This window comes from Tetrao urogallus, assembly GCF_951394365.1.
Source record: "Tetrao urogallus genome assembly, chromosome: 15".
Taxonomy (NCBI): domain Eukaryota; kingdom Metazoa; phylum Chordata; class Aves; order Galliformes; family Phasianidae; genus Tetrao; species Tetrao urogallus.
This window is the reverse complement of record NC_136828.1, coordinates 3058811-3084029: the sequence shown is the minus strand read 5'-3', so window position 1 is coordinate 3084029 and position 25219 is coordinate 3058811. Positions and strand designations below refer to the sequence as shown.

At 50.4% G+C, this 25219-nt stretch overlaps 3 protein-coding genes across 3 annotated transcripts; 1 reads left to right on the top strand and 2 right to left on the bottom strand.

Moving 5' to 3' along the window:
* Window positions 1-565: 565 nt before the first annotated feature.
* Window positions 566-1052, bottom strand: POLR3K (RNA polymerase III subunit K; the record flags this gene model as incomplete). Its single annotated transcript, XM_079542801.1, has 3 exons — window positions 566-693; window positions 773-860; window positions 942-1052. 3 exons carry the CDS (start codon window positions 1050-1052, stop codon window positions 566-568), a joined length of 327 nt encoding a protein of 108 aa, XP_079398927.1.
* A 26-nt stretch (window positions 1053-1078) lies between these two features.
* Window positions 1079-3880, top strand: SNRNP25 (small nuclear ribonucleoprotein U11/U12 subunit 25; the record flags this gene model as incomplete). The annotated part of the gene is made up of 6 exons (XM_079543138.1): window positions 1079-1186; window positions 1258-1348; window positions 1422-1527; window positions 1631-1705; window positions 2415-2477; window positions 3694-3880. 5 exons carry the CDS (start codon window positions 1079-1081, stop codon window positions 2467-2469), a joined length of 435 nt encoding a protein of 144 aa, XP_079399264.1. The 3' UTR covers window positions 2470-2477; window positions 3694-3880.
* A 471-nt stretch (window positions 3881-4351) lies between these two features.
* Window positions 4352-24290, bottom strand: RHBDF1 (rhomboid 5 homolog 1; the record flags this gene model as incomplete). Its single annotated transcript, XM_079542975.1, has 17 exons — window positions 4352-4771; window positions 5523-5676; window positions 5952-6052; window positions 6431-6506; window positions 7276-7370; window positions 7760-7823; window positions 8485-8585; window positions 8699-8860; window positions 9433-9507; window positions 10312-10423; window positions 10974-11225; window positions 13216-13376; window positions 13521-13643; window positions 14337-14543; window positions 16651-16864; window positions 22009-22139; window positions 24177-24290. The coding sequence occupies 17 exons, from the start codon at window positions 24288-24290 to the stop codon at window positions 4352-4354; spliced, it is 2562 nt and encodes an 853-aa protein (XP_079399101.1).
* Window positions 24291-25219: the final 929 nt, after the last annotated feature.

Below are 25219 nucleotides of genomic sequence, written 5' to 3'. Positions count from 1 at the left end.
TTAAATTGATTTATCCCTTAGATGCTAACGCGGATTAAATGCTGTAACTTGTTGCTCTCTCGTGTTGCGTTCTAGTTCTTCTTCTAGGGAATCAACTCTTTGGAAGGAGAATCAACTCTTTGAAAGGGGAGATAACAGCAGGACAAGGGAAAATGGTTTTAAGTTGAGGGAGGGAGGATTTAGGTGGGATGTCAAGGGAAGTTCTTGACAGAGAGAGTGGTGAGGGGCTGGAACAGCTGCCCAGAGAGGTTGTGGATGCCCCGTCCATCTCTGGAGGTGTTCAAGGCCAGGTTGGATGGAGCCCTGGGCAGCCTGGTCTGCTATTAAATGTGGAGATTGGCGGCCCTGCATGTGGCAGGGGGTTGGAGATTCATGATCCTTGAGGTCCCTTCCAACCCTGACCATTCTGGGATTAAGGAAGTTTTTTTATCCTTTCTTTTTGATACTTTTGTGCACGTTTGAGGTGAGAACGAAGGTTAAGCACAGATCCACGGAACCACCGCACCTCACAGTGCAGCTCCAGCGCTGCGTTTATTGATAGCCGGGGGGGGGGGGTAGGGGGTGGTCAGTCGCGCCAGCGGTGCCCGCACTGCGCGTTGCAGCACTTATAGAACGTGGTCATGGGTTCGTCGGCCGAGCGCGTCTGGATCTGCATGAAGTAGGCGCGGGGATGCTCGCACTTGGGGCACGGCTCTGCGGGGAGAGGCGGTGAGCTGAGATCCGCACCAACCCCCCCTCTTCCCCCATCCACGCAACCCCTTCCCGCCCGTACCTGCGGTGGAATCCACGTTCTCCCACGCCGCCGCTCCGCCCAGCACATCGTCCACCTCCTTCAGCCGCGGGTATTTCCTGCTGCTCACCTGCAGGCACAGCGATCAGCTCCCCTCCCTTCCTCCCCCCGCAAAGCCCCCTCCTCAACGCCGCCCGCCGCTGCCGCGCACCTTCCTCGTGACGTTCCGCACGTACGGACAGGTGGTGCAGGCGAAGCGGTGGCAGCGCGGCCCCTCCTCGGCCACCAGCACGTTGCCGCAGGCCGGGCAGAAAAGCAACATCGTGGGATCCGCCTCTTCCGGCGGCGATGGCGGAGGCGGAGGAGGAGCTGGCGCACGCCGATGTGCTCGAGCTGTTCCAGGCGGCGCTGGCGCGGCTCGTGCAGGACCCGCTGCTCTGCGACCTCCCGCCGCAGGTCGGGGTGGCGCTTGGGGTTGGGGTTCAGAGGCGGCTCGGCGCAGCTCAGCCCCGCGGTGCCGCCCGCAGGTGACGCCGGAAGAGATCGGCTCTCAAGTGGCGCTGGAGTACGGGCAGGCCATGACGGTGCGAGTGTGCAAGGCGGACGGCGAGAGCATGCGTGAGCGGAGCGGGGCGGGGGACGGGGCGGGGAGCTGCGGGGCCGCGGGCGCTGAGCGGGTCTCTGCCCGCAGCTGTGGTGGTGGTGCAGAACGCGACGGTGCTCGATCTAAAGAAGGCGCTGCGGCGGCACGTGCAGCTCCGGCAAGCGCGGCGTGGCGGTGTGCAGCATCTCAGCTGGTGAGCGGCTCTGCACGGCGCGGCTCGGCACGGCTCGGCTCTGCAGCCCCGGCTCTACACAGCCCCGCTCTGCAGCCTCGCTCCCACCGCCGTTTTCCCGCAGGAAGTACATCTGGAGGACGTACCACCTGACTTACAACGGGGAGAAGCTGGCGGATGACGGAAAGAAGCTGAGAGAGTGAGTAAACGGCCGCCGGGGGGTTTTCCGTGCCGCGCCCCGTTAGCTGCAGCTCGGGGCGGTGCTGAGGGTTGGCCGGTCGGAGCTGAGCGCACGGTGGGCTCGGCAGTGAGCACGTGAAGCACGGCCGGCCGCCTCCCGGGAACTGAGAGCACTTGGTGGGACTGAGGCTGCTTTGAGCCCCGTGTCTGTACTGAAGGCGGGAGGCATCAATGCATGCCAGCAGCCGTTGTGCAGAGCTAAAAGAGGAGCTTGTCTGAAGGGATATGGCTCAGCAGGAGGGAGAGCCCATGGCTGTCATGGTTCTATAGAACCATGACAATAGCAAGGCAGCACTGCCTTATCACAGAGTCGCAGAATGGCCTGGGTTGGGAGGGACCTCAAGGATCATGAATGTCCAACCTCCCTGCCGCATGTAGGGCCACCAACCTCCACGTTCAATACCAGGCCAGGCTGCCCAGAGCCCCATCCAACCTGGCCCTGAACACCTCCAGGGATGGACGGGGCATCCACAGCCTCTCTGCTGTGGGTGATAGATGGTGTGTTTACAAAGGCAGAGTAGCAGACCGTGTTCTGCTTGCACGTGTGAGAACTGCACCTGTTTGGGAGTGGAGCACACTAGGAGTCCATCCAGCCCTGGGAACTGGAGCTGTGGGATTGCAGTTTGTGGTTAGAGGAGAACTGGCTGTAACGGCACGACTCTGTTCAGGTATGGCATCAGGAACCGGGATGAGGTCAGCTTCATCAAGAAACTCCGAAAGTGACCTGTCAGGTAAGTCCTGAATACCCGTTAGGAATACTTGTTCTTCAGCTTTGCCTTCCCAGGGCCACAGCACTCAGGCTGATAGCACAGAGCAGCTCTGTGAGCACTTCTGTGTCTCTGCTGGGCTCCAGCCTGGCTCTTCCCCATGTCCTCATCCTGTTTGTTGCTTGTGCTCCTCTCTGGGCAGGGAACTGTGGTTCAAACCACACCGGGAGCAGCAGCAGTATCTCGGTGCTAGCAGTGGTGCATCCCTACCCCTACTATGCATTTTAGGCTCTGAATTTGTTCCCACAGTGTCCTGAGATTCATTAAATGCAGTGTTCTTCTCTTTGCCCTTTTAATTGCTTCTTGGACCTGGGTTTTAGGCTTCACAGAACTCTGGAAGTCCAGTGCCCAGGAAGAACAGGTCTCTGTGCTAGCATTGATTGATTGCCATCGTGCAATTCATTTGATCCTCCTGGATGTCTCTGTCTCACTATACCCAAGTGACTGTTCTCCCTCTTTGCTCTTCACACTCATGTACCATTCAGAGCACCTGAAGTGTCCCATCGCTGTATGCAAGCAAATGCAACCAGCAAAGGTTGCTGTTCCTCACTGGGTGTATTCTGAGCCATCTTTCTCAGTTACTGCAAGCTGTAAGGAGTTGCCAAAGGCACCTCTGCTTCTGTACCCTGTAGCTTTTTGTTTAGTTTTTCTTTTTTTTCTGGTTTACAGCAATGAGTTCAGCTGATTTGCTGTTTCCAGAAGGTGGGATAATACCTCTAGATGACTTTTGGTCATGGTAATTTTGTGCAGCTGATGCACTGAAGAAAACTTGTAGCACAGGAAGCATTAGTAGCATATATATTTGCCTGCGTGCAGTCCATGTAGACATCATAATTCTAGTACAAACATACAGTGGCCAAGACTCCCAACCTCAGTAGGTTTACAACTGTCTCCCTCACCACAATCAGTTGCTGAGAGTAGTGGTAACTGCCTGCATTCTCAATGTTCTGTTCCCTGGCTCCAGCTAGCTGGGTTAGAAACTGTCACTGTGACCACAGAGGCTTTCATTCTCTTTCAGTGCTATCATATTTGCAGCACCTAGTGCAATATGACATGTGCTGTGACAGCAGAGCTCTGCTTTACCCCATGGAGCCCTGGCTGATCCCCTGTACTGCAGTGATAGGAGAGCCCCGTATGCAGTTAACACTGCTGTTCCCAAATATTTCTTTTTCTTTAACAGGCAGAACAGAGAATCCCTTCCTGCCAGGATCAGATAAGGGATTCAGTGCTCTCCAAGAGGAAGAGTTTGAAAGATTTCACAGAGAAGCAAACTCCAGTTGAACAGATGCTCTTACATGTTTTTGCTGTTCAAAATGTCTCCCTCTGAGCTGTATGCAGAATGTGCTTTTTGTAATTAAAGAGACTCATTTTCTGAGGCTTTTAAAGCTCTTATTTCCAGCTGTGAATGTGTGTTGGGCTACTTTGGGTGCTAGAATACTGATTCTATTGGTGCATGGAACAGCATGGGTGACATAAAGTAACAAACGTAGCCACAGACTATGCAAAACAATTAGCAGTAGCTAAAACGCTACCTTTCCATTTAATCACCACCTTAGCAGTAGTAAATAACTCTAGTTAAAAATGTAGTATTGAAACTAGTATAATAAAAATAATGGCAGCAGAAGAGGTTCAATACAATTGAACAAGGCACCAACATTCTGTTCAGAGTCTTCTGAGATAAGGCAAACCACGCCTGCTGAGTGCTAGAGACGGTTTAAATTAACCACAGCCCTGGTTAGAAGTGTCACTGGATTAGAAGCTTTGTCCTCGTGGAACTAGCACAGCAAATGCAAAGACAGTCCATCTCCAGTGCCTGCTCGAGAAGCCAGTCTTTGCTTTCAGTGAAGCTGTGCATCCAGGTCGTATTTCTCGCAGAATTTGTCCGTGAATGGTATACACGTGAGGAACTCGCACCACTCGCACTTGATGGGGTAGAAATAGAATAGAATCACAAGTCCTGAGAAGAGTGCAATGAAGATGAGCTGGAAAACAATAATTTGGCATCGCTTCCTATACAAATCGAACTTCCCAAAGCTAATGTAGGGCAGGAAGGCAAAGGAGAGGAAGAAACCACTGATGAATCCTGAAATGTGAGCAAAATTATCAATCCAAGGCAGGAGGCCGAAGGCAAAAAGAAAGAGCACCACAGCCAGCAACTTGAAGAAAGCCCTCCAGGGCCGTGCCAGGATTTGCCAACTCTGGAAGAGCTCCACAAAGAGACAAGCCAGAATCCCAAACTGGGATCCTGCAGGGCCAACCTGCAAGAAGAACATCACAGGTAACATCAGGCACACCTCATCTGCCTGGCTTCTGCAACCAGCTCCGTTAGGGTTATTTCAGCTCCCTGTTCGGCGTTACTTGAGAAAGAGATGCTGCAGCCTGAGACTTCATCCTGATAATGACATTGAAGGCCTGGTCTGACATGAGGATCAGTGTAGATGTGAGCTCACCAGAGCAGATGTTCTATTTAAAGAGGATGAATCTGGTTTGAACTGCTAGAGGGTAGAGGTCCTTAGAGGCAATCTCCTTGGTCCCTTCACCCACCACACTTTTCCTTACTGAAGGATCTGGAAGGTGGTCCTCTAGGTCCTGCCATGCAGTCTTCTAAGGTAAAGCTGGGTGGGCACATTGGGCTTCTCCAGCTGTGCAACGTGGGCAGGGACAGTGTGGGAATGGCAAGCTTTGCTCTCACCTTCTGCCTGCATGTGAAGGGACTGACACCAGCTATAGACCTGAATTCCCAGCCTGCATGTGGCTGGAATCTCCCCCATCTCATGCTATGAGGCAGCCCTTGGGCTGCAGCCAGAATGGGTCAGTCACCTGGAAAGCTAACTAGCGTGCTCTGGGGGATGTTACTGCTCAGCAGCTAGATGATGGTGTGGTGTTGACTGCTAACTACAAATCTGCACAATATAAAGATAAGTGCAGCTCTGATTTTTCTGCCAGATAGGCACAGCATGCAGGGGCTTGTATTGAAGCTGCCAGGACCCTAGTGTGTAGGAGACCCACCTCTGCTCTGTAGGGTAGAAATATTGCACTGGCAAGGTTCCCAGTGATGCCACTGAGCAGGTAGATGATAGAGATGCGATGCCATCCTGCCAGCTTCTCTAGGTCCCGCAGGATCGTCATTTGGAAACAGACTGAGACCAGACAGTGCAGGATCCTGCCAAGTTCAGAGTACAGGAGCTGAAGCAGCATCCACCAAATTCCCCACAGTGGGCTTGTCTGTCTTCTCTGCTGTCTTCTTTGAGTTGTTGAAAGCACCTGGCGCAGCCCCATGCATCTAATATCCCTCCCAGCAAATTCAGCCTGCTAAGCCTCAGCAGAGACAACAGTTCATCCCCACAGTGGTGTCCTGAGGACAGAAACTGCTAGAACCACCCTCATACAACCCCCCAGTTCCCTCCCGGACACTGGAAGCTTTGCACCTACACTTACCCAGCATGTAGGAAAAGTGAGAGCCAGAGACGGTAGAACTGGTCAGGGACTTCTGGATTTAGGAAAGGGAGGAGTCCACAGACGTCATCCATGCAGTGAACCTAGGGCAGCAAAATGGGGCTGTGGGCTGTGCCAGCCAACACCACTGGGCACAGCCAATTATCACAGCCACAGCAGAGGCTGCAGCTAGCTCGGAAAAAGGGGTTCTCCATTCACTTATCTGCTACCCAGCCCTTGCCTGCAGCACCACTTCACGTGTCCCCACCCATCACTTATGGCAGCATTATGCCCTTATTCACCACCCAACACATGGACAACGTTTGCTCACCCACGGAGCAGAAAGGTTGCAGACACCTGCTGCTTCCACAGTGGTCCCATGCTGGACTTTTGTGGCTGCCAGCCCCAAGTTCTAAACACTGCTGCAGATAGGTGAACAGAAGTGAGAAGGGTGGCCTTACAAACCACTACTCTGCACTTACCTGAGAGCAAAGTGTTGCCTCCTCATGGAAGTAGCCCCGCATAAATTCACAATACTCTCGGGAAGTTATTTCACACCTGGAAGAGGCACAGCAATCAAAAGAAGGAACAAGTCACACATAGAAGACATGGCAGATTATCCTGTGCCCTCCCTGGCCCCTAAGTTTGTCTATGAGAACTGATGCCCTCGACATGCTGCAGCACCTCTGCAACAAAGGTTCCAAAACAAGTAATAAAACTGAGCTATTTACAGCTGAGAATGAAACAATGGAGCTTGGGGAATTTATGGCTCTGGGCTCGGAGAGCCCTGTGCCTCAGACACTGACAGAGCAGAAAGTAGGGCTAAGCCGTGTCCTGCCATGACTTTCAGGGACAGCAGCACTGATTTTTCTTCCTGGCAGGGGAAGCCTGGCCCAAGCACCAAGTAACTCGAGCTGAGGAGCAGCATGAAGAACAGCATCCTCCTTGGCAAACCCAGATCAGATCATTTCCTCTTGGAATGCACACAGAAGCCAGGCTGGGGTCAGTGTAGCCTGTTAGGAACAAGCTGGTCATTCCAAGGAAAAGCACTGAATTCCCCAAGAGATACTTTAATCCCCAGGGCTCCGAATCCCATTAAACAGCAGGATCAGTTGAACGAGATACCCTGACACATCAAACTCAACCAGAGCCCTGCTCTGCCTGGGAAACACATCAGGGCTCCCTGCCAGACTCCCCTCCCCAGCACTGCTCTGGGCTGCATGCAGGAAGAACACGGAGGACAAATGGCTGTGCCTACAACCTTAAAACAGCCCTCCATTTCTTACCCCAATGCCCAGCCCCTCGCCACACAGATTAAACTCCTTACCTTCCTTTGGTCCCAATGCAGCAGGGCCTGCCTGTAATCACGCAGTCCATGTGAAGGTGGTTTGTGTAATTCCCAGCACTGTTTTTTGTGCAGATCTGGAAAACGACAACGGACTGCAGTCAGAGATCCATGGTTTGGCTTGCTGCCTGGGTAAGGTCAGAACAGTCACTTGGGAGGAAGGCAGTCCCAGACACAGCCTCCCAAGGGTTTCTTCTGATACCCCATCTGCCTGGGCTGCTGGAGCCCAAACCGATCCCTCCTCCCTCTCAAGCAACTAAAACAGCCCCTAGATGGAGTAAGTATCCATCATCCTATCACCCTGGCAGGGCTTAGGGCTTCATCTGGTGCAGTGGGAATTTCTGTTGTTGGAAGGTTTCAGGAGGCTGCACTGAAGACCCCTTTCCACCAACAGTGCTGCAACTCTGCACAGTGGGTTGGAAATGCCATTTCCCAGCACAGGCCCTGTGCCACCAGCGATGCTCACCGGCCATTTGGTGATGTCGTCTGGCCACTCGTGTGGCTCCATCGAGGCTGGCTGCTCACACACCCTGCAGCAACAGGAAGCAAAGATCACCTAGAGAAATGACTTCTCCTAGCATACCACGCTGTCCCTGCTCCCAAGCTATGCTCCCATAGGTCCCCTCTGTCCCTGGCTAGGAGCTGGTGACACACTACTTCAGGTTAGCCAAGGCTGTGCTGATCAAAGCTACTGCTTACTTCCTGCAACCAGAGATCACGGCTTCAGCTGACGAAGAGCACACAGATGCTCAACAACATAATGGAACTCCAAACACGGACCTGCAGCTGGTTTCAGCCCTCTCTCAGCCTGTGGTGGCTAAGGGCAAAGGTGGCTGCCAGGGCTTTGCAGGAGAGCTGTGCTGGGAACGTAGCTGCTATCCCATGGGAAAGCAGCCCATGCAGGGAGCAAAGCGAGCAGGTAAGGAGCAGGACAGGAAAAGAACCCGCAGCTGAGAACAAACCACTGTGCACATGGGCAGCCAACAACAGAGACTTCAGGAACACAAGTAAGTTTGTGATCTGGGAGGCTCCCAGAAAAATCTGCCTCAGCTCCCCTGCCACCACAAGGGCAGGTAAGGACATCACTACGCACACACTGCAGTGAAGTGGCCTGGGACCCCATGCCTCTGACTTGACAGTCCCAGCAGCCCTGGTGTCCTTAGGATGGCAGGTGGGCTAGGCAGAACATACCTGGGGTCCTGATGACAAACAGACCCAAACTGCCTCTTGCTTCCTGCCAGCATTGGTGTGCTGGAGTGGTAGGGCCACTTCACCCATACAGCCAGGGTGGACTGCAAGAGAAGGGAGAGGAGAGGTGTCACTGTGAATCCCAGGGCAGGAGAAAGCATCAAGAGAAGTGTCCTTGAGCCTGCAGTAATGGCAGGAAAGGGAACACCACACTCACTGAGCACTCCTCCTCCGAAGTCTGCACGCAACCGGACTTGTCATTTCGTACACAACATGCTGAGTGCTTCTCCTTCTCACGCTTGGCCTTAATGAAGCTGTGCACTTGCTGGTCCTGCCTCATGCACGGTGAGAACTTGGCCCCCAGGTGGATCAAGGCCTCCTGGGAGAGAGATGGAGAAGCTCACCTCAGTCAAGGTGTACACAAGGACTGCCCAGGGCAGAACAGGCTGGGAAGAACAGCAAGGGGTACCCCCAGCACGGCCAGAGACATGTCCTGCATGATGATGTTCAAAACACATCAGGCATATTCTCAGTATTTGCCTCAAATAAGTGAGCTCAAAACAAGAATCCAGAATTTGCAGGCCCCAGAAAGGCCTGTTCTGTGGTGAGGAAGGAAGCTCTGAGACATTACAGATTTTCCTGGGGAAAACGGCATCACGAAAGCTGTCATGCTCCACATAATTTCTGCATTTTCTCTGGCCTCACGCTTGGCTTCATAGAAATATGTGCAGGAAGGAGTGCCAAGGCTCATCCCCAGCTCCCAGCAAACCATTCAGCAGGGCAGTTGGGGCAGGAGCACTGCTGCACCCTGCCAAGGACAGCAGAGCCCTGTGAGAAGCCCAGCTGATGAGAGCTGCTAGCACCAGGTCCCAAGCAGTGGAGGGCTGAAGTCCCTGGGGAGATCTGGCTGCTGCACGTTGCCCCCTGCCAGCCCCAGATGATAACACTCACTGAACTGGGGCCGATCCAGAAGTTTTCCTGCTGAACATATTTGACATTTTCATAAACCCCTCTGTTTCGCAAAACCTGCAAGGAGAGGAAGTGAGAGTACCATGAGCAAGTGGCAGGGACTGATGAAAACAGCTCCCAGAAGGAGCAGAAATCCCCACAGCAGGTGACTGGCTACACAGCTCTCTCAAACTGGTCTTTTGTAGGAGGGCAGGTCTGGGCATCTTTATTTAATGACTCCTCTGAAGATGTCCACCTGGCTACTTCACATTTTCCCAGGGTGGCTGAAATCCTGTATAAAGCTTCACACAGCGCAGCAACACAAGCAGCAGCTGTCAGCAACACAGGTCCAGATGCTGGTGACAGTGTTGTGAAAGCCATCAGACTTGTAGGTGAGAAGTAACCTTGGCATCCTCTGCTTGGTGCAGGAATATGGTGCTACAGAGATATGCACCTCAGAGAGACCTTTGACAACAAGTGGGAAGGCCTACAAGTAGCTTCAAGATCAGCTCACAAAGTCAGACAGGTCCATTTTGCTCCTGGCAGAAGCAAAATCTTGCAGCTGTTACAAAAACTTAACTGAGGTTTGAAATATTTCCCCACCATGAACACCCTTCTGGTCACCACCAGGAGGGGAACAAGTTGCTAAAAAGGACTCCCAACATATTTGCAACCAGAACCTGCCAGGAGCCCATTGTGCTTTGTACCAAATGCCCACCTGATAGAGCTCAATGTCAAGAGCAATGTGACTGCAGGAGGGAAAGCAGGAAGCACGTGGGCTCAGGCAGGCCCTGGATACCTGGTGTGGCCCTCAGTGGCCATTGCACTGAGAGCTTTGACACAATCACACTCAAGTCAGGCAAGTCAGGGTGATTTACTTACTGAATCAACAGTTTCATGTTGTGAGAACCCCACAGGGGCAATGCCATAGATGCACACAGCAAGGATGGTGATGAGTGAATGCACAAAGGTGACCCAGTATGTGAAGAAGGGCCTGGATGGAGGGAAAGGGAAAAGATCAGAGGCAGAAATCCAGGCACAGAATCACAAGGTTGGAAAGGACCTACAAAATCATCTAGTCCAACTAGTAATAAATAGTCCTATCACCATTACTACCCACTAAGCTACTGCATCTTGTAGCACTTTGTGTTACATCTACTCACAGAGCAAGGAGAAAAGCTGCTTTCTTTCCCTAGGAACCCTGGCAGACTCTGGGGACAGGACCAAGATCACCTGGGGTATACATGACTGGAGGCAAGAATCTTGCCAGCAGACAGCCTCTGTTTACTGCCTCCCCTAAACACTGGGCAAACCACTTTTTGCTAAGAAAAGCGTCCATGAATACAAAAGCCTAATGCCAAAATGCATCACGCATCTGAAATACTGAGTTTATGGAAACAATCAGAAGCAAGAATACCTGAGCCTTCCTGTTCATCACAAGACAGCAGCGGTGGGGAAGAGGTGCAGATGCCCAGCAGGAGGAGCAGGCCGTGCTCCCAGTGCCCGCTGTTTTACTGGAACCCCAGCCACGATTCAGCTCTCACCTGTGATCGTCCATGTCCTCAATCTGCCGCTTCACATAGCTGTCGATGCGCTTGCGGTACGTCCGGTTTGTCAGCTTCCCCACCATCCCCAGGCCGTACGGCCGCTTCTCCTTGGCGAAAAGCTTCCTGACCGGCACGGCGATGCGCTGCCCTCGCTTCTGCGGGCTGACGCTCACCACCTCCTGCCGCAATCGGACCTTGGGTTGTGCCAGGCCCCCGTCCTTCTGTTTCCTCCAGCCTCGCTCCAGTGGACTGGAATAAAAAGTGGAACAACGGTGGTTTCCTTCTTTAGAATTTTTTTGTCAGCAATGGATTAAAATGGGGAGGCTGGGTGTCACTGAGCATCTCATTCCGGGAAGACACGACTTCCAGCCTCCCAGCACTGACACTGCAGCAGAGAACAAGAACGGCATCCTGTGGTTGTGGCCACCTCTAACAACCTCAACTTTAGCCTTAATTCTTTTCTGATCCAAAATGAACGGAGAGAAATGGAAGCCATGTGCTATACCCTCAGCATCTCCAGGATCAGCTGACTTATTAGGCAGCTAACACTCATACACATCTATTTCTTCCTCTGCTTCATTCCCCTCACTCCATTCTCTCCCACGAAATGGAAGTGCAGTTTAGCCCCACAGTGGAAATCCCAACCTTGAAGCACTTTACCGTGATTAGACTGACAAGTCGAACCTCATGCTCGTTAAACCACTCAGAGAAGAGCAGGAACTAAAACCAAGCCAGTTACTTCTCTCAACTTGTCTTCCACTCATCCCTTTATTTGCACTGATGCATGAATTTCTCAGGAGAAGAACAAAACCAGGCTCCAGCAACACAATAAAAATCCCTGTCCAGCGGAACACCTTCTTACCAAAATAGAGTATGAAATGAATGAAAACTTCACAAGCTGCTGATGAACAGCAGATGCCCTGCTCTGGGCATCTTCAGGTGTTTTTTTTATTTCACTGCTCTTAACAAGCAGTCTACAAGCAAGGTACACAGCACTGAGAACTGCCTGTTATTTCCCCCTTTCCCACTGCCTGGAACTGTGGTAGGCACGTGTCCTCGGCAGGTCTCTACTTAACAGAAACCTCCTGTGGCTTCCTGGGTGACCAACTCTGCACAAAGATAGGGGGTGTCAAAAGTGGTCACAGAAACTGTATTTTTTTTTGAAAGATAACCAGAGTGCCTTGGTGAAGTTAAGAGAGCTTTGAAGTATGGACAAGCAATAGGATGAGGTTCAAGTGATTTCTGTGTAATGGACATCCCAGTATTTTCATGTTGGACTATCAGCCTATGCCAAAACAAACACCTGGCCACCTAAAAGGACAACTGACTGCAATTCTGATAGCAGTTCTCTAAGTGGGAAAGGAATGTAGATTTGAGAAAATCCAAATGGAGCCAAAAAGACTGAGACCATCTCAGTGGAGAGACAACAAGCTCCCACCATTTGCTGCTTCCACTTTTGTTAAGACTGAGTCAGGTTCTTGGAAACACTTGAAGGGAAAACTCCAACACAGCAAGATGGGCTGCGAGCAGCAGAACCACAACAAGGACCTCCCTGTCTGCTACATGTTCACACCCAGCACTGCTCTCTGCTGGGGTGAGCTGCCAGCTAAGTCAGAGCTAACTCGGAAGCGACACCGAGCAATTACTCAGTACCAGTTACTCAGGTGGAAAAAATCTAGGCATACAGTACAGTACCACCCACATATTTGCAGGGCTTTCAGCATCAGTGCCACACCTTTCTCTGGTTTCAAGTGAGGAATGTAGCTCAGCTTGACACTCAGCAATGCTTCACTCCACTCTTCTCAACAGTTCCTGGTGACTGGGAACGGCAACAGCCTTCTTACCTTTGTTGTACTCTCCACAGCTGAAGGCTGGGCCTCCAGCATCTTCACAGCTGACTTAAAGTGTCTTCTGTTTCCCCAAGCCACCATACAGCCTCAAAAGCACATCACATCAGGAAGCTGCTGGAGAGGTGGCCTCAGAGCCACCTTTCAGGGGTTGCTGGGGCAGGAGGACTCTCATCCAAAATATCAAGAGAAGCATGCAGGGCTTACAGAAATCCCATCACTGCTCTGCTCTTTGATCTCTGTTCCAAACACCCATGGCACTAAGATCCCAACTTCCCTCATGAAGGAGCAATGGTCTTGCCCCAGCAGCTGCCCAGCACCAAAGATTCCACTCTGAATGGGCAGGCCACCATCCCATGTTAAGCTTTGGCACCTTACAAGAAAATACTTACAGTAGCAAGTGGCTTCTTTCAAGCTCATTTTTGTCCAAGGCACCTCCTGTGAGATCTGTCTGGTCTAAAGGTTTCACTTCAGTATCTTTGACCGCAGCTTCTGATGGCGACTCAAACACCTCATCTGGGTAAGTAGAGAGCTCCTCATGAAGGACTCCTTCCTGGGCAAAGACACAGAAGTCCCATCAGAAGGAGGAGGCATCACATTTGAGACACCAGCACCACGCTGCAGCACACAGCCCTGCCAGAACTGCAGTCTTGCAAAGTCTCTGGAGCCAGTACCATGCCACTGCCCTGCCCCTCACCCGAGCAAAGAAAGAAGTGTCGAGCTCATCTGGAAAATCCACTGTATCCTCCTCCATGAAACTTGCTGGGGTGAAGCTGCGCCGCTGAGCTCTCCTCAGTGTGCTGTCCTTCACAGAGCGACCCTGCAGACAGACAGGGTGGCATCAAGTTGCTGCCAGACACCCCAGCCCCAGGCCCACGCAGTGTCACCCTGGGCTGCACACAGGGAGCCCATGTGCTGACCCTGTCACACTGACCCATCAAACTCAACAGTCCTACTGATGTGCAGCACCTTCCAGGTGATAAATCCTAGTGCTACCGCACTTCTTGATCCCATCTCCCAAAAAGGCTTGCAACATGCTACCACACATTGCACAATGACTGAACAGCAGTCACAGAGCAAAAAGGTCACTCATACATGACCCCTACCAGACCCAGAAAAGAGCCTTGCATAGCAAGAGGCTCAGGCACTGCTACTCTGCCATGAGCGGTGCAGACAGACCACCCAGAGGTCCCAGCTTAACCAGACCTGCTGGAATCTTCTAAGGCTGCTGGCTGTGGGAATCAAAGCCCCACAGCTGATAAACAGCAAGCAAGACCTACACCACAAACCAGCCAGCATCCTCGCTTCTTGCACATCCTGTCTGGTAGACAAACAGCTGAAATAAGAGAGGACCTGTCCTGGTTTCTTCTCTTCCACCACTGCTCTCCTTCACTTTCTCTACTCACAGAAAGTGCTTTTTCCTACAAAAGACAGCTCCTTCCCTCCCACTCCTCTTCCAGGGCAGGGCCGCATCCTGCTGCCACCCTGATCCCTGCCCTCCCACGTACAATACCTTCACCAGAGCCGCAGCAGCTCGGAAGCTCATTTTGGCAACAGATTCCCGTTTCCGCCGTCGCGGGAGGCGATTGAAGCCCGAGCGTGAGCTGGTGAAGGAGCAGAGTGACGTGGCACCTGGCGTGATGGGGGTGTGGGGGATGCTGTAGCCATCACTGTCGTCAGCCATTCGGAAAGCTCGGCCGCGGGCCAAAGGGTCTATGATCTGCCAGAGAAGAAGCCCATCCATAAGTACAGCCACCCCCCAACATTTGCCTACCAAGCTCTCCTCCTTTCAAGCCTCCATCATCTCCTCTTGAGACCAGGACAGTGGCCAGCCAAGAAAAAAGGCCAGGCCGAAAAAAACACCAATCAATTCTACATTAGGGAGATAGGAAATAACTTTCGAGTCCCAAGCTCAAGTCCTCAAAGTCCTCCTCATTTATTTTGTTTGTCGTTGTTTTGGGGGGGTTTTAGTTGGTATTGATTACTTTCATCCTGAACATTTCTGATGTTCAAATGACAGCTTCAAAGCTTCTTCAGCCCTTTCTAAGCTCTTGGATTCATTCATCTCCTGTGACAGAGAAGTCTGCAGTCAGAGAACGTGATATCTGACCACGACTTGGAGAAGTCCCTCAATAGAGCCAGGCTCTTTCAAGAGCTAGTTTCCTTTCTGTTGGTGTACAGCTCTGGATTTAAGCAGCATCCTGGTGGAGCTCAACTGTATATTTACATCTGTTTCTGCTAATCCTAACAGCTGGATAAAGCAGGCAAGCTTCCAGGACCTACAAGCCCTTCTCTGGGACTCTTCAGACCAAAGCTGCCAAACACACGAATCAACCTAATGAAAACACTGCCTTCAGCTACAAACCCTTCCTCTGTCCTTACATCATCACAGCTGTGGTTTCTTTATGACTTCTGTACTTTATCCTAATGTTTTATGAGCCTTTTTTAATCCACAGTTGCACACTAAATAGGAAGCTTTATGGAGTTACACCTACTGAAACCAAGTTCTGACTGAATGTAGTCCACGTAGAGCCCAACAACATTTCTCAGTATCCTGTGACCAAAGCGTTCAACAAGGTGAGACTGGATTGAAAGACACAATATTCTCCTGTTTCAGGAACGCAGCCAGGCTTTGGGTCATAGATCAACTTGGTTTGGAAGAAATTCATTTCACACTTACCCACACTGCAGTGGTGTTCACTGATACCCTAATACTGTATGGATTAAGGTGCTGAGTGGAGCAAGGAGTCCTTCCTTTGCTAGAATATTATGGGTTACTTCTAAGGTGTTGGTAACCGAATGTGACTGACAGGGTCCTGGCCCCGTAGGACCGCACTTGAAGGGCTACCAGATACCCTTTGCAGGCACCCAAACCAATTTCTGAGGACTCGTGAGCGGAGCTGTGGTGCAGCTGATGCAAGATATGCTTTTCCAAGTCCCATAACATAATCAAGTTTTCAGTTTGTAACCACTGCTCCTTGTTCTGTCAGTACAAATCCTGTGTCACTACAGATTCCAGTAATGACTTTCTCTGTCTTTCTTACAAGCCCCCTCTCAGTGTTGAAAGGCAGCAATAGGGTTTACCTGGAGCCTTTTCTTCTCCAGGCCAAACAACCACAACTCTCTGAGCCTTTGAGACAGTTTTTGTAGGAGAGCTGCTTCAGCCCTCTGAACATTTCTGTGGCATCCTCTCGACCCTCTCTAGCAAGTCCCCGTCTGTCTCGTGCTGGGAGCCACAGAACTGGTTGCAGTACTCCGGTGGTTATCAGAAGAGTGGAGCAGAGTGGACCTCTCTTGCTCTGCTGGCCACATTTATTTTGATGCTGAAGATACAGTTGGTGTTTTGGACTGCAAGCACGCACTACTGGCTTACATGAGCTTTTCATTCACCAGTACCCCAAAGTCCTTCTTTGCAGGACTGCTCTCAGCCCATTCATCACCCAGTCTGTATTTACACAGAGGAGTGCCCCAGCTCAGGTACAGCACCTTGTATTCGGCCTTGTTGGACCTCATGAAATTCACATGAGATGACTCCTCAAACCTGTCAAGGTCCCTCTGGATGGCACCCTTCTATCAACTTTACTGCCCTGCTTAGGGTCATCTGCAAACTTGCAGAGGTTGCACTTAACCCCACTATCTATGTCACTGATTAAAATAGTAAGTAGTACCAGTCCCAGTACAGACTCACTAGACACCACATTGAGTCACTGACTGTAACCCATCGGACAAGACACAACCAGGCAGAATTAAGCCCACAAATGGGTTAAAAATGGTGAAGACACTGTGCAGGAAGCTCATGATAGCCTTGACTGTCCCAGGGTACTCACCTTCTGCATGCCCAGCTGGCAGGGCCCAACATATAGTGGAGGGGGGGTTTCTGTGCTTGTTAGAGAAATATTGTCCTGACTGGGCAAGTCCATTTCCCGGATGACCTGAGGTTTCAGCTTCCCATACCGCAGGCTGCAGTGGCGCAGGCTCTTTCTCTGCCATTTCTGTGTAGCATCACTGTCTTTGCTTACTCCAAACCAGTCAGCTGTGCCTCTGAAAAATGCCAGCATATAGGTAAAGCAGGAGCATCACATTCACTCGGATTATGCAAATGAAAAGATAAAACCCACAATAGTCACTTCCAGCCAACCCCAATCCAAATGTAGGCAGAATTTCCCCCCACGAGCATCTCAGAGCCTGTCCTCAGCCAGTTTCAGCAACCTGACAGGTCTTGGTCAGAAATGTTTAACCATCAACAGCACTCTTTTCCCTCTTAAGACAACAACAACTTCAATGTAAGTAAAGAACCGTTGATTCTGATTTTTTCTAGAAAGAAAAAAGAGGAGACGGAACAGAAATTCAGAGAACTTGTGAAATGTTTTTTTTTTCCCCTCTAAAAGACACTCACAGAAAACACTTACCATCTTCAGGCCAGCTCTAGGTCCCCATTGTGGGGCTGCAGTTGTTCTCTGTAGCTTTTCCCAATGGCCAGTAGAATTCATTATTCTCTCCCAGCCTCCCACCATACCATACTCCCAGTATCCCCAAATTCTCCATCTCATGCTGCAGGATTCCCATCCTGCTCACAAGTAACATCAATGGCAAATGCTTGCTGTGGTCCTGCCCTCTCCTGAAGCAGGCACACACAGCTCTGAGCTGCTGGTGGCAGAAGCAGGAGCACAGGGCTGCAGCCACAAAGCAGGTTTGCTGCCAAGTGGCTGCTGTTGTGGAAGAGCATTGGGTCAGAAGCAAAACACTAAGGAAGGCAGAGGGATAGGTGTAAGTTAGAGTAAAAGTCTTCAAATACTGCAGGAGAAGCTAAATATCATCACAGCCCTGCCAGCCCTCTCCCACTGTGGCTAATCCTGCACTAGAAGATGGCGAGTTGCATCAGCACACAGCTGGCCCAGGTGTTGAAACCTGAAAACCCTTCCAAGCCAAACCCAAAAATCTCACCTCAGGCCACTGCTTACAGGTAGGATTTCCAGTTGCTGAGAAGGAAGACCTCACAAATCACAAAGGGAGTATCAAAACATACACTAACATAAAAAGAGGGTTACATCTAGAACTAGGTCACACTGCTGAACTGAGTCAGAGCACCAGAGACAGGAAACTAAATCCTGTGCTTTACTTTTTGCACCCTGCGGAACAAAGATACGTATCATCAACCAGCAACTGAGGACATCCTGCCACTATGTAAAAAGATGTGAATTCAAAGCAGGCTTTCCAGCTCACACTTGCAGATGCAAACCACCAACCATTGCCAAAAGCACTGTTATTCTCCCAGCGACCCAGAACAGGCCCTCCAGCAGGCACAAAATCAAGTGAGCCACTGCCAGCCTTACCTGCCCTCGCTGAGCCAAACCTTTCCAAAACTCTTCAGCTAGTCACTGGGTGTCATCCCTCAGAGAAGGGGCTATGCAGGTCTCAAAGCACTGCTCTGCTGTCACTGACCCACAGCAGTCTTTGTCCCAGCTCAGAGCAGACAGGCCTGGGGTCAGATCCTGTCCTGCAACTCCCGAACCAAGTCTACAGACAGGCACAATGCACCAGCTGTGTAGACACGCAGGCACAACACACATCACAAAACATTCTTGTAACACAACTTCCAACTTTCATAACCAATATTTGGACACCAAGGTGACCCTGGGTGACAAGCCTATACATGGGGCCACTATTAGCCTGCTGATGAACACTGTGCAAAGAGCTGTGCTTCAGAGCTCCGTGGAACTGCATTCCCATTAGTGTGGAAGGACAAGCACTGCCACAGCTGCTCTGCACAGCAAGTATCACTCCCAAACTGCCAGCAACCACTGCTGGCCCAGGGCTAGGATAGGGATCTGTCCCATTCTCTGATCATACACAAGACAGTCCAGGATAACCTTATAAACTGAGTTTAGAGCATTTGGAGCACTCTGGAGAAACAATGAGAGCCAGGGATGTCCAGCCAGGGAGCCCCATCAACTGCTACAGATCCTGCAGAACTAGCAAGCAATGAATCAGTACAAGGGCAGGTTCTTCTATCAATTTAAGCTAAGCAGCCCTGAAAGCTAAAGCCCAAAGACCAGCAGTTGTAAATGCAAACACAGCATCAAAGTGGCACCTGGCAACGGTAGTGATGAGGAAGGTAGGACGGGAAGGAACATCTGGGCATTGGGTCCAGTCCCTGATAAACACAAAGTCACCATGTCTGTCTCATTCAAAAGTTCACTGAGTTCTAGTTTGGGGGTAGTGGTTGATGGGCTGTTGAGCTACTCCAGGAGTCCAGGGCACATCTCTTCAGTGCTACGTAAACAAAGATCTCCACCTCAAAGAGAAGCCAGTCACGCTAGGATTAGAAAATTCATGATGTCGACAGGAAAAGGGTGGATGCTATACTGAATTCACCAACTCTGAGCTTCATTCAAACCACATCTGTTTGGTGCAATTTTCTCTCTTTCCTCTTCTGCTCCAAGAAGGCTTTGGGACCAAGATACACATATTTCACGTGTTGCATTAAAGCTAGCAAGGACAGGCTGCACGGCGGCTGCCCCAGAGCAATTCTGCAGTTATGGTGAACAACAGGAGATTGTCAGCTTGTTAGGAAAAACAGAAAGAAGTGAGGCTGGAGAGTGGGCAGTTTGTTAGTCCCATGCTATTTATTGACATCTGCCTAGATATTTAGTAGGAGTGACCATTGTTTTCTGTTAGATGCACACGGGAACTTTCTCACTCCCATCCATTTGCAGGCCTCCTGGTCAGGCCTTGGAAGGCAACGTGGTCTCAGCAACAGCCAGAATCGGTGCAGTTCACAACAGCCCTTGCACACACATGCAGGGTGGGTTGCACACTTAGTTCTACCAGTACCTGAAAAACGATCGGGGCAGGGACTGCCGCTTTCTCAGGGAACTCCTGCCCACCCGGTTCCCCTGAACAGGCAGGGTCTGACTCCTTTGAAACCGTACCTGTCTGCTGCAAAGAAAAGAAAGCTGAACGGAAAGAGCCCGCTGGGCTGTGGAGGCAGGCAGCAACCTATGTCTAACATTTCCCCATCTCGTTATTCAACCCCATCAGCAGCAATTGTGCCACAATGCACGTGACAGCAGGATCCAGGAGGTTGCTGAATCCCATCGGTGCATCTGCATCTCTGATGTACATGTCCCATTGGTCTTGATGACACCACGGATGCTTCAATCCCCTGCCACCCCCAGACCTCTTTAATCTGCCTTCTTCAGCCCAGACATACAACTGCAAATCTCACAAGATGGCTTTGGACAGCACAGAGTGAAACACCAGAGGTGTCAGCAAGCTGAGATGTGATCTCTTTGGATACAGGTGTTTGATGCCACTCAGTGTCCTGGAGCCATTCTGGTTGACCCTGGCAGGGTCTCACCTCAGGCACAAGGATCTGTGCTGCATCTGCTGCCTTGTCTGGACACCTTGGACACTGTAGGAGACCGGAAACAGTGTTAGATGCCAACACTCAAGCAGCTGAATCACTCCTATGGCCCTATGTTCTGGACCACACGCAGTTGACTTTAAGCACATACTTGATCCGTGTCCTGCAAGCCCCACGAAAAGGAAGGGATGGAGTCCTGCTGCTAGAATAGTTTCACATTCTGTGTTTAACAGGAGCTGCATTAAGCAACAAACCCGGAAGACAGCCTCCCTGGACTCACAAAATAAATCCCAGTGACACCCTTATGGATATATGGTCTGCAGTTCTTTACTGCACACCTACCTCTGCTGTTCACAGCACTGGTTTTTAGGCTATCCTCAGTACTTTCCAATTCCCTGTCTTTGTTTCTGATCCATTTATTTCATGCTTTTACTGCTAGTTCCACGTCTCACACATTTCCTGTAATTCTGCCTCTCACGCAGTCTTTCCCACTGCTGCGCCTGCCTTCCTACCTGCATTCCACAGTGCACTGCAAAAACCATGTACAAGCTGCAATTCCTCCTGGACAGAGTCTTGGCTGCTCTTCATGCTGTACAACAGCCTGCGTGAGAAAACTCTGCACTGCAGAATGGCATCAACCCCCTGCACTCAGGATTACAAAACTGCTACCCAGCCTGTTAGGCACAGGCACGGATGCTGCCACCAGCTGGTCCCCAACACTGCCATTGCATACAGGCACGGAGGACATGACACGTGTCTGTTAGTGCACCAGCAGTAGGACACTGGCATCTCCCTTGGTATCCAGGAGCTTCACCATCACTGTCCAGCCCTCTTTTGCTCACTGTAGCTCCATGTGCCCTGTCTGTAAGGACTTATGGGGGAGAAGGCTGCCCTGGCCCTTCCATACAGTGCTTCTTATCAAGGCCCCTACAGCATCCTCCCAGGATATCCTATCAACCTTAACAGGCTCTTGTCTAACTGTCCTGGCACAAAGACTCGCAGAGGCCTGATTTCAGGCCATGTTGAGGGCTGGATAGGCAATAAGGTGGATAAATAAATGTTTGAACGACTTTGCCCAGAGTGTGGTGAGCAGTGGCACTAAGTCTAGCTGGAAGCCAGTGACTAGCAGTGTATTCCAAGGGTTAGTCGTGGGTTCAATCCCATTTAATAACTTCATTAATGATCTGGACAACAGGACAGTGTACCCTCAGCATGTCTGCAGATGACACAAACCTGTGGAGTGGTGGATACTCCCCAGGGTCACGCTCCAATCTGCAGGGACCCTGACAGGACAAAAAAAATGGGCTGGGAGGAAACTCATGAAGGACAACAAGGAGAAGTGCAAAGCCCTGCACCTGGAGAGGAACATCCCCAGATACCAACACGTGCTGGGGGCACCCAGCTGGAAAGGAGCTTGGGAGAAAAGCCTTGGGGATCCTGGTGGATACAGCATCATATGTTGCTAGCTACACATCAGGCCCTGAAACAGCCAGCTTCTTCAGGCACAAAGGCAATCAAAACTTATCTCTGATCGGCAAGAACCACTCACTGTTATGATCAGCACTATTTTTCTGTCATGACTTTGCTCCTCACTTATTGAAGGCAAGCTATACAGCACCATCAGGCTCATATATTGAGAATCTATCTGCACCTACCCTCTACCTCAACCTCATGACAGGCAACAAGGGAGACAACTCAATCCTATTTTGACAGCATGCCTTAAAGTGCCAGGCCATGGGAGAACGAGAAGACCATGAAAAAAGGACAGCAACGGATGGCAGAATCCACTAAACCAGGCTCCAGGAGCTCAGCAGCTCACCTCTTGATGGTCTGGGTGATTGAGGTTTGTCGTTGTAGCACCGGTCTCCTCACTTCATGAGGCAAGGAAGGCACGCGGCTGTTGTCAGCAGGCATGCTCACACTTCGTAGAAAGGCCTGGCGTCTTGTTGGCTGGAAAGGAAAGCAGAAGGGGAGTCAGCATTATTAGAACTATGATCTACAGGGCCAGCCAGGGAGTGAACCACTCAGTCAGCAGCACAACAACCCCCCTCTGCCCCCAGCCCAAGCCACAAGCTGGGTGCATGCAGCCTAACAAGGACTGAGTTCATGACTGGCTAATGTGAAGAAACAGGACTGGATCTGCAGAACAGAGCAGTCAGCACTTGAACTTGGCATCTGAAGAGGATTTTTTTTATAGTTTCAGTGCAGACTGGCTCTAGCCTAGCCCACAGACTGATGTCCATCTGCAGATGGGTGTGTTACAGGAGTTCCTGCATCCTTTTGGCTTTTTTTCTAGCCAGAAGGAACAGAGATCACAAGCTCCTAGACCACTGCATAATGTAAAGTAAAGCACACCAAGCAGGGCCAAGTGAAATTAGCTTTATAAATAGCTCTGCATCTGCACTAAAAGACTATGAGAGTCGTGGGTGGGTCTGTGCTGCAGTTGCTGCCTGGCACAGGCCAAGCAAGCTGGGAAAGCCACATCAGCTTTGTTCATAACCTAATTGTCTGGATGCACTCAGGTCTGAAAGCTCCTAGCACCTCCTGGCTGAATGTCACCTGCCAAACCTGACACAAATCACCAGACTGCTCTCAGCCCATCCTACTAACTGCCCCAAGGCTGTTCTGCATGAATTTGCCATTAGCTTGGCAGATACCACCCCCTTTCTAAAACACAGACCGAGCAGATTACCCCTGTGCTTCACTTGCCAGTGAACCGAATGCTTCTCTGGTCAGACACTATCTCTAATTGCTTGAAACTCTAGTCCTTCCAGCCAGACAGATAAAAACTTTCAGTAATTTTTATCCTTTTTTTTTTTTTTAAAGGTTTTTTTTTTTTTAAGTTTTTATGTTAAAACAATGCCTAGACACTCAGAATTTAAGCCATGGGAGCCTGTATGCACTCCCACACACTGTGCTTTCAGAAAACATTACCTATGCCAACTTCCACTGTTGTGTGTACGTAGTGCCTCTCCAGAAGCCTAGCTGGATTTAGAGATTTCAGGTAAAAGAACATCCATCTAAGCCTTAACCAATTCAGAAGGCTTCAACCTACATAGTTAAAACCCTATGTTCTCTTCTAATCCTTGCAAAAAGAACCACAATCTCTTTCCTTCCGAAGGAAGGTCAAGATGAAGGTTTCAGAAGATCAAGATGAAGGTGTACCTGCCAGAAGTCCATTTTAGTCCTTGGATCAAAGAATAGCAGAGGCCAGTCCATGCTTTTCCAAGAACATAAATGCCATTTTAAGACAAGCACACCCCTCCAGGGAAGATGCAAAACCTTCCATTTCTGTGAACCCAGCCACGACACTCCACTCACAGACCTGCTTTTGGTGTAGGCAGCCTATTATCCTGCAGCAAGGTCACGAGCAGCCAGCAGTCATCTCACCCACATGTAAGAGTTTTTGCCACTCTGAAGCAGAGATTCCTGTTATTCCTCCTATTCCCAGCAGAAACATGGGTGTTCTACTCATTCTTTGCAAAGTCCCAAATAAACTATCACTTCATCTCTACTCCACCACTCTTCAGTAACACTTATTTCTCCTCATATGTGAATTTCTTGCACTTATGCTATTAACAACTTTGTGTTGCCAGTAACTGTTCTTTCTTTGCTGTTGCTGATGACAGCCTGTCATTATCTTGGCTAGTCATAAGTCAGATTAATTCCCTGTTCATTTTAGCAGGAACTCCAGCACTTTCAGATTGGTACTCCTCTAGAAGCCCCTCACTTCTTCAGTTCCTTGGAGGAATTCTTGTTTAGATACCTCACTCTCACATCAATCCTCGCACCCAAATGGCCACATCCACTGATCTAAAGTGAAACACACTCACCTTCCCTCAATATCCCATTCAAGGGGCAGCCCGTTACTGATCCCAGTGACCTGTCACACACAGCACTGCCTTTCTCTTGGCCAAGGCTGCCAGTGACGACGCTGTCAGCACAGCAGGGCTCTGCACATCCCTTGCATGACCGCAATCCCCATACCTGCACTGGCTCTTCTGGCACTGGCACAGGCACTGGCACCGGGATGTCCAATTTTAACCATGGCGGCTTCTTGCGCTGTAAACTGCTCGTGCTGTCATGCCGTGCCTCCGACATCGTCCCACGTTTGTCTTCAGGCCTAGGAGAGGGGAAAGATCAATGTGAGGAAGGGTCGGACACATCCCTGATGCAGCACATGCTGTAGGGCCGGGCCGACCTTCTCCCGGCTGCCATTCACAGACCCGAGCCTTGCATGGGACAACTTCCAAGTGTTTGAGAGGGTTCAGCAATCAGAGCTCATGCAGTGTTTCTGAGGCTGGGGGACATCACGCCAAGTGCCAAAGATCACAGCTACAAGTTTCAGAGTTACTCCCCATTAAGATTTTCTGGGACTACTGTGAAATCCAGATTCCAGAAGAAATACTCATAATTATATCTTAATTAGATCTGGAGCCAGTCCAACCAGCTAAGTAACTGCAGTGCTAAAAGCTGCTGACCTCTCTCTAAAAACAGCCTGTGACTCACACAGGCTCCCTTGCCTACCCAAAGCCAAGCAGCACCATTTCCCTACTAACTGATATTTGGGAATTAGCAAGTGGCCACTTATAACTGCTTCTTCTAATCTCCTTTAAATGTAATCATTTTCCAGAAATACAGCATAGCACACACAGCAATGCAAGTGCAGCATGAACATCAGTTCAGCATTAATGCCAGTTTTCTAAGAGTGGTTTTCATACATAAATAATGATGATATGGTATTTAAATAAAGCTGAGTTACAGAAACACCAAAGCAACCAGAGGGACTCCTTGCTCACTCTGCAACCTCTCTGCCTTCTCCAGCACGCAGCAAGACAGAGACTGAGCAACTTCTCCAGGCTGTGAGAGTAATGACTTTGCTGCACATGCTAATAGAAATGGTTAGGAAAACTGATGTCACTGGAGGAATGAGATCACAGACCTCCATAAGTGCCTTCTAACCTAAGCTACTCCACAAGCACGTATTTCTTTCTTCCTCTCCTAGCACATGCACAATAGCAGGCTCGCAG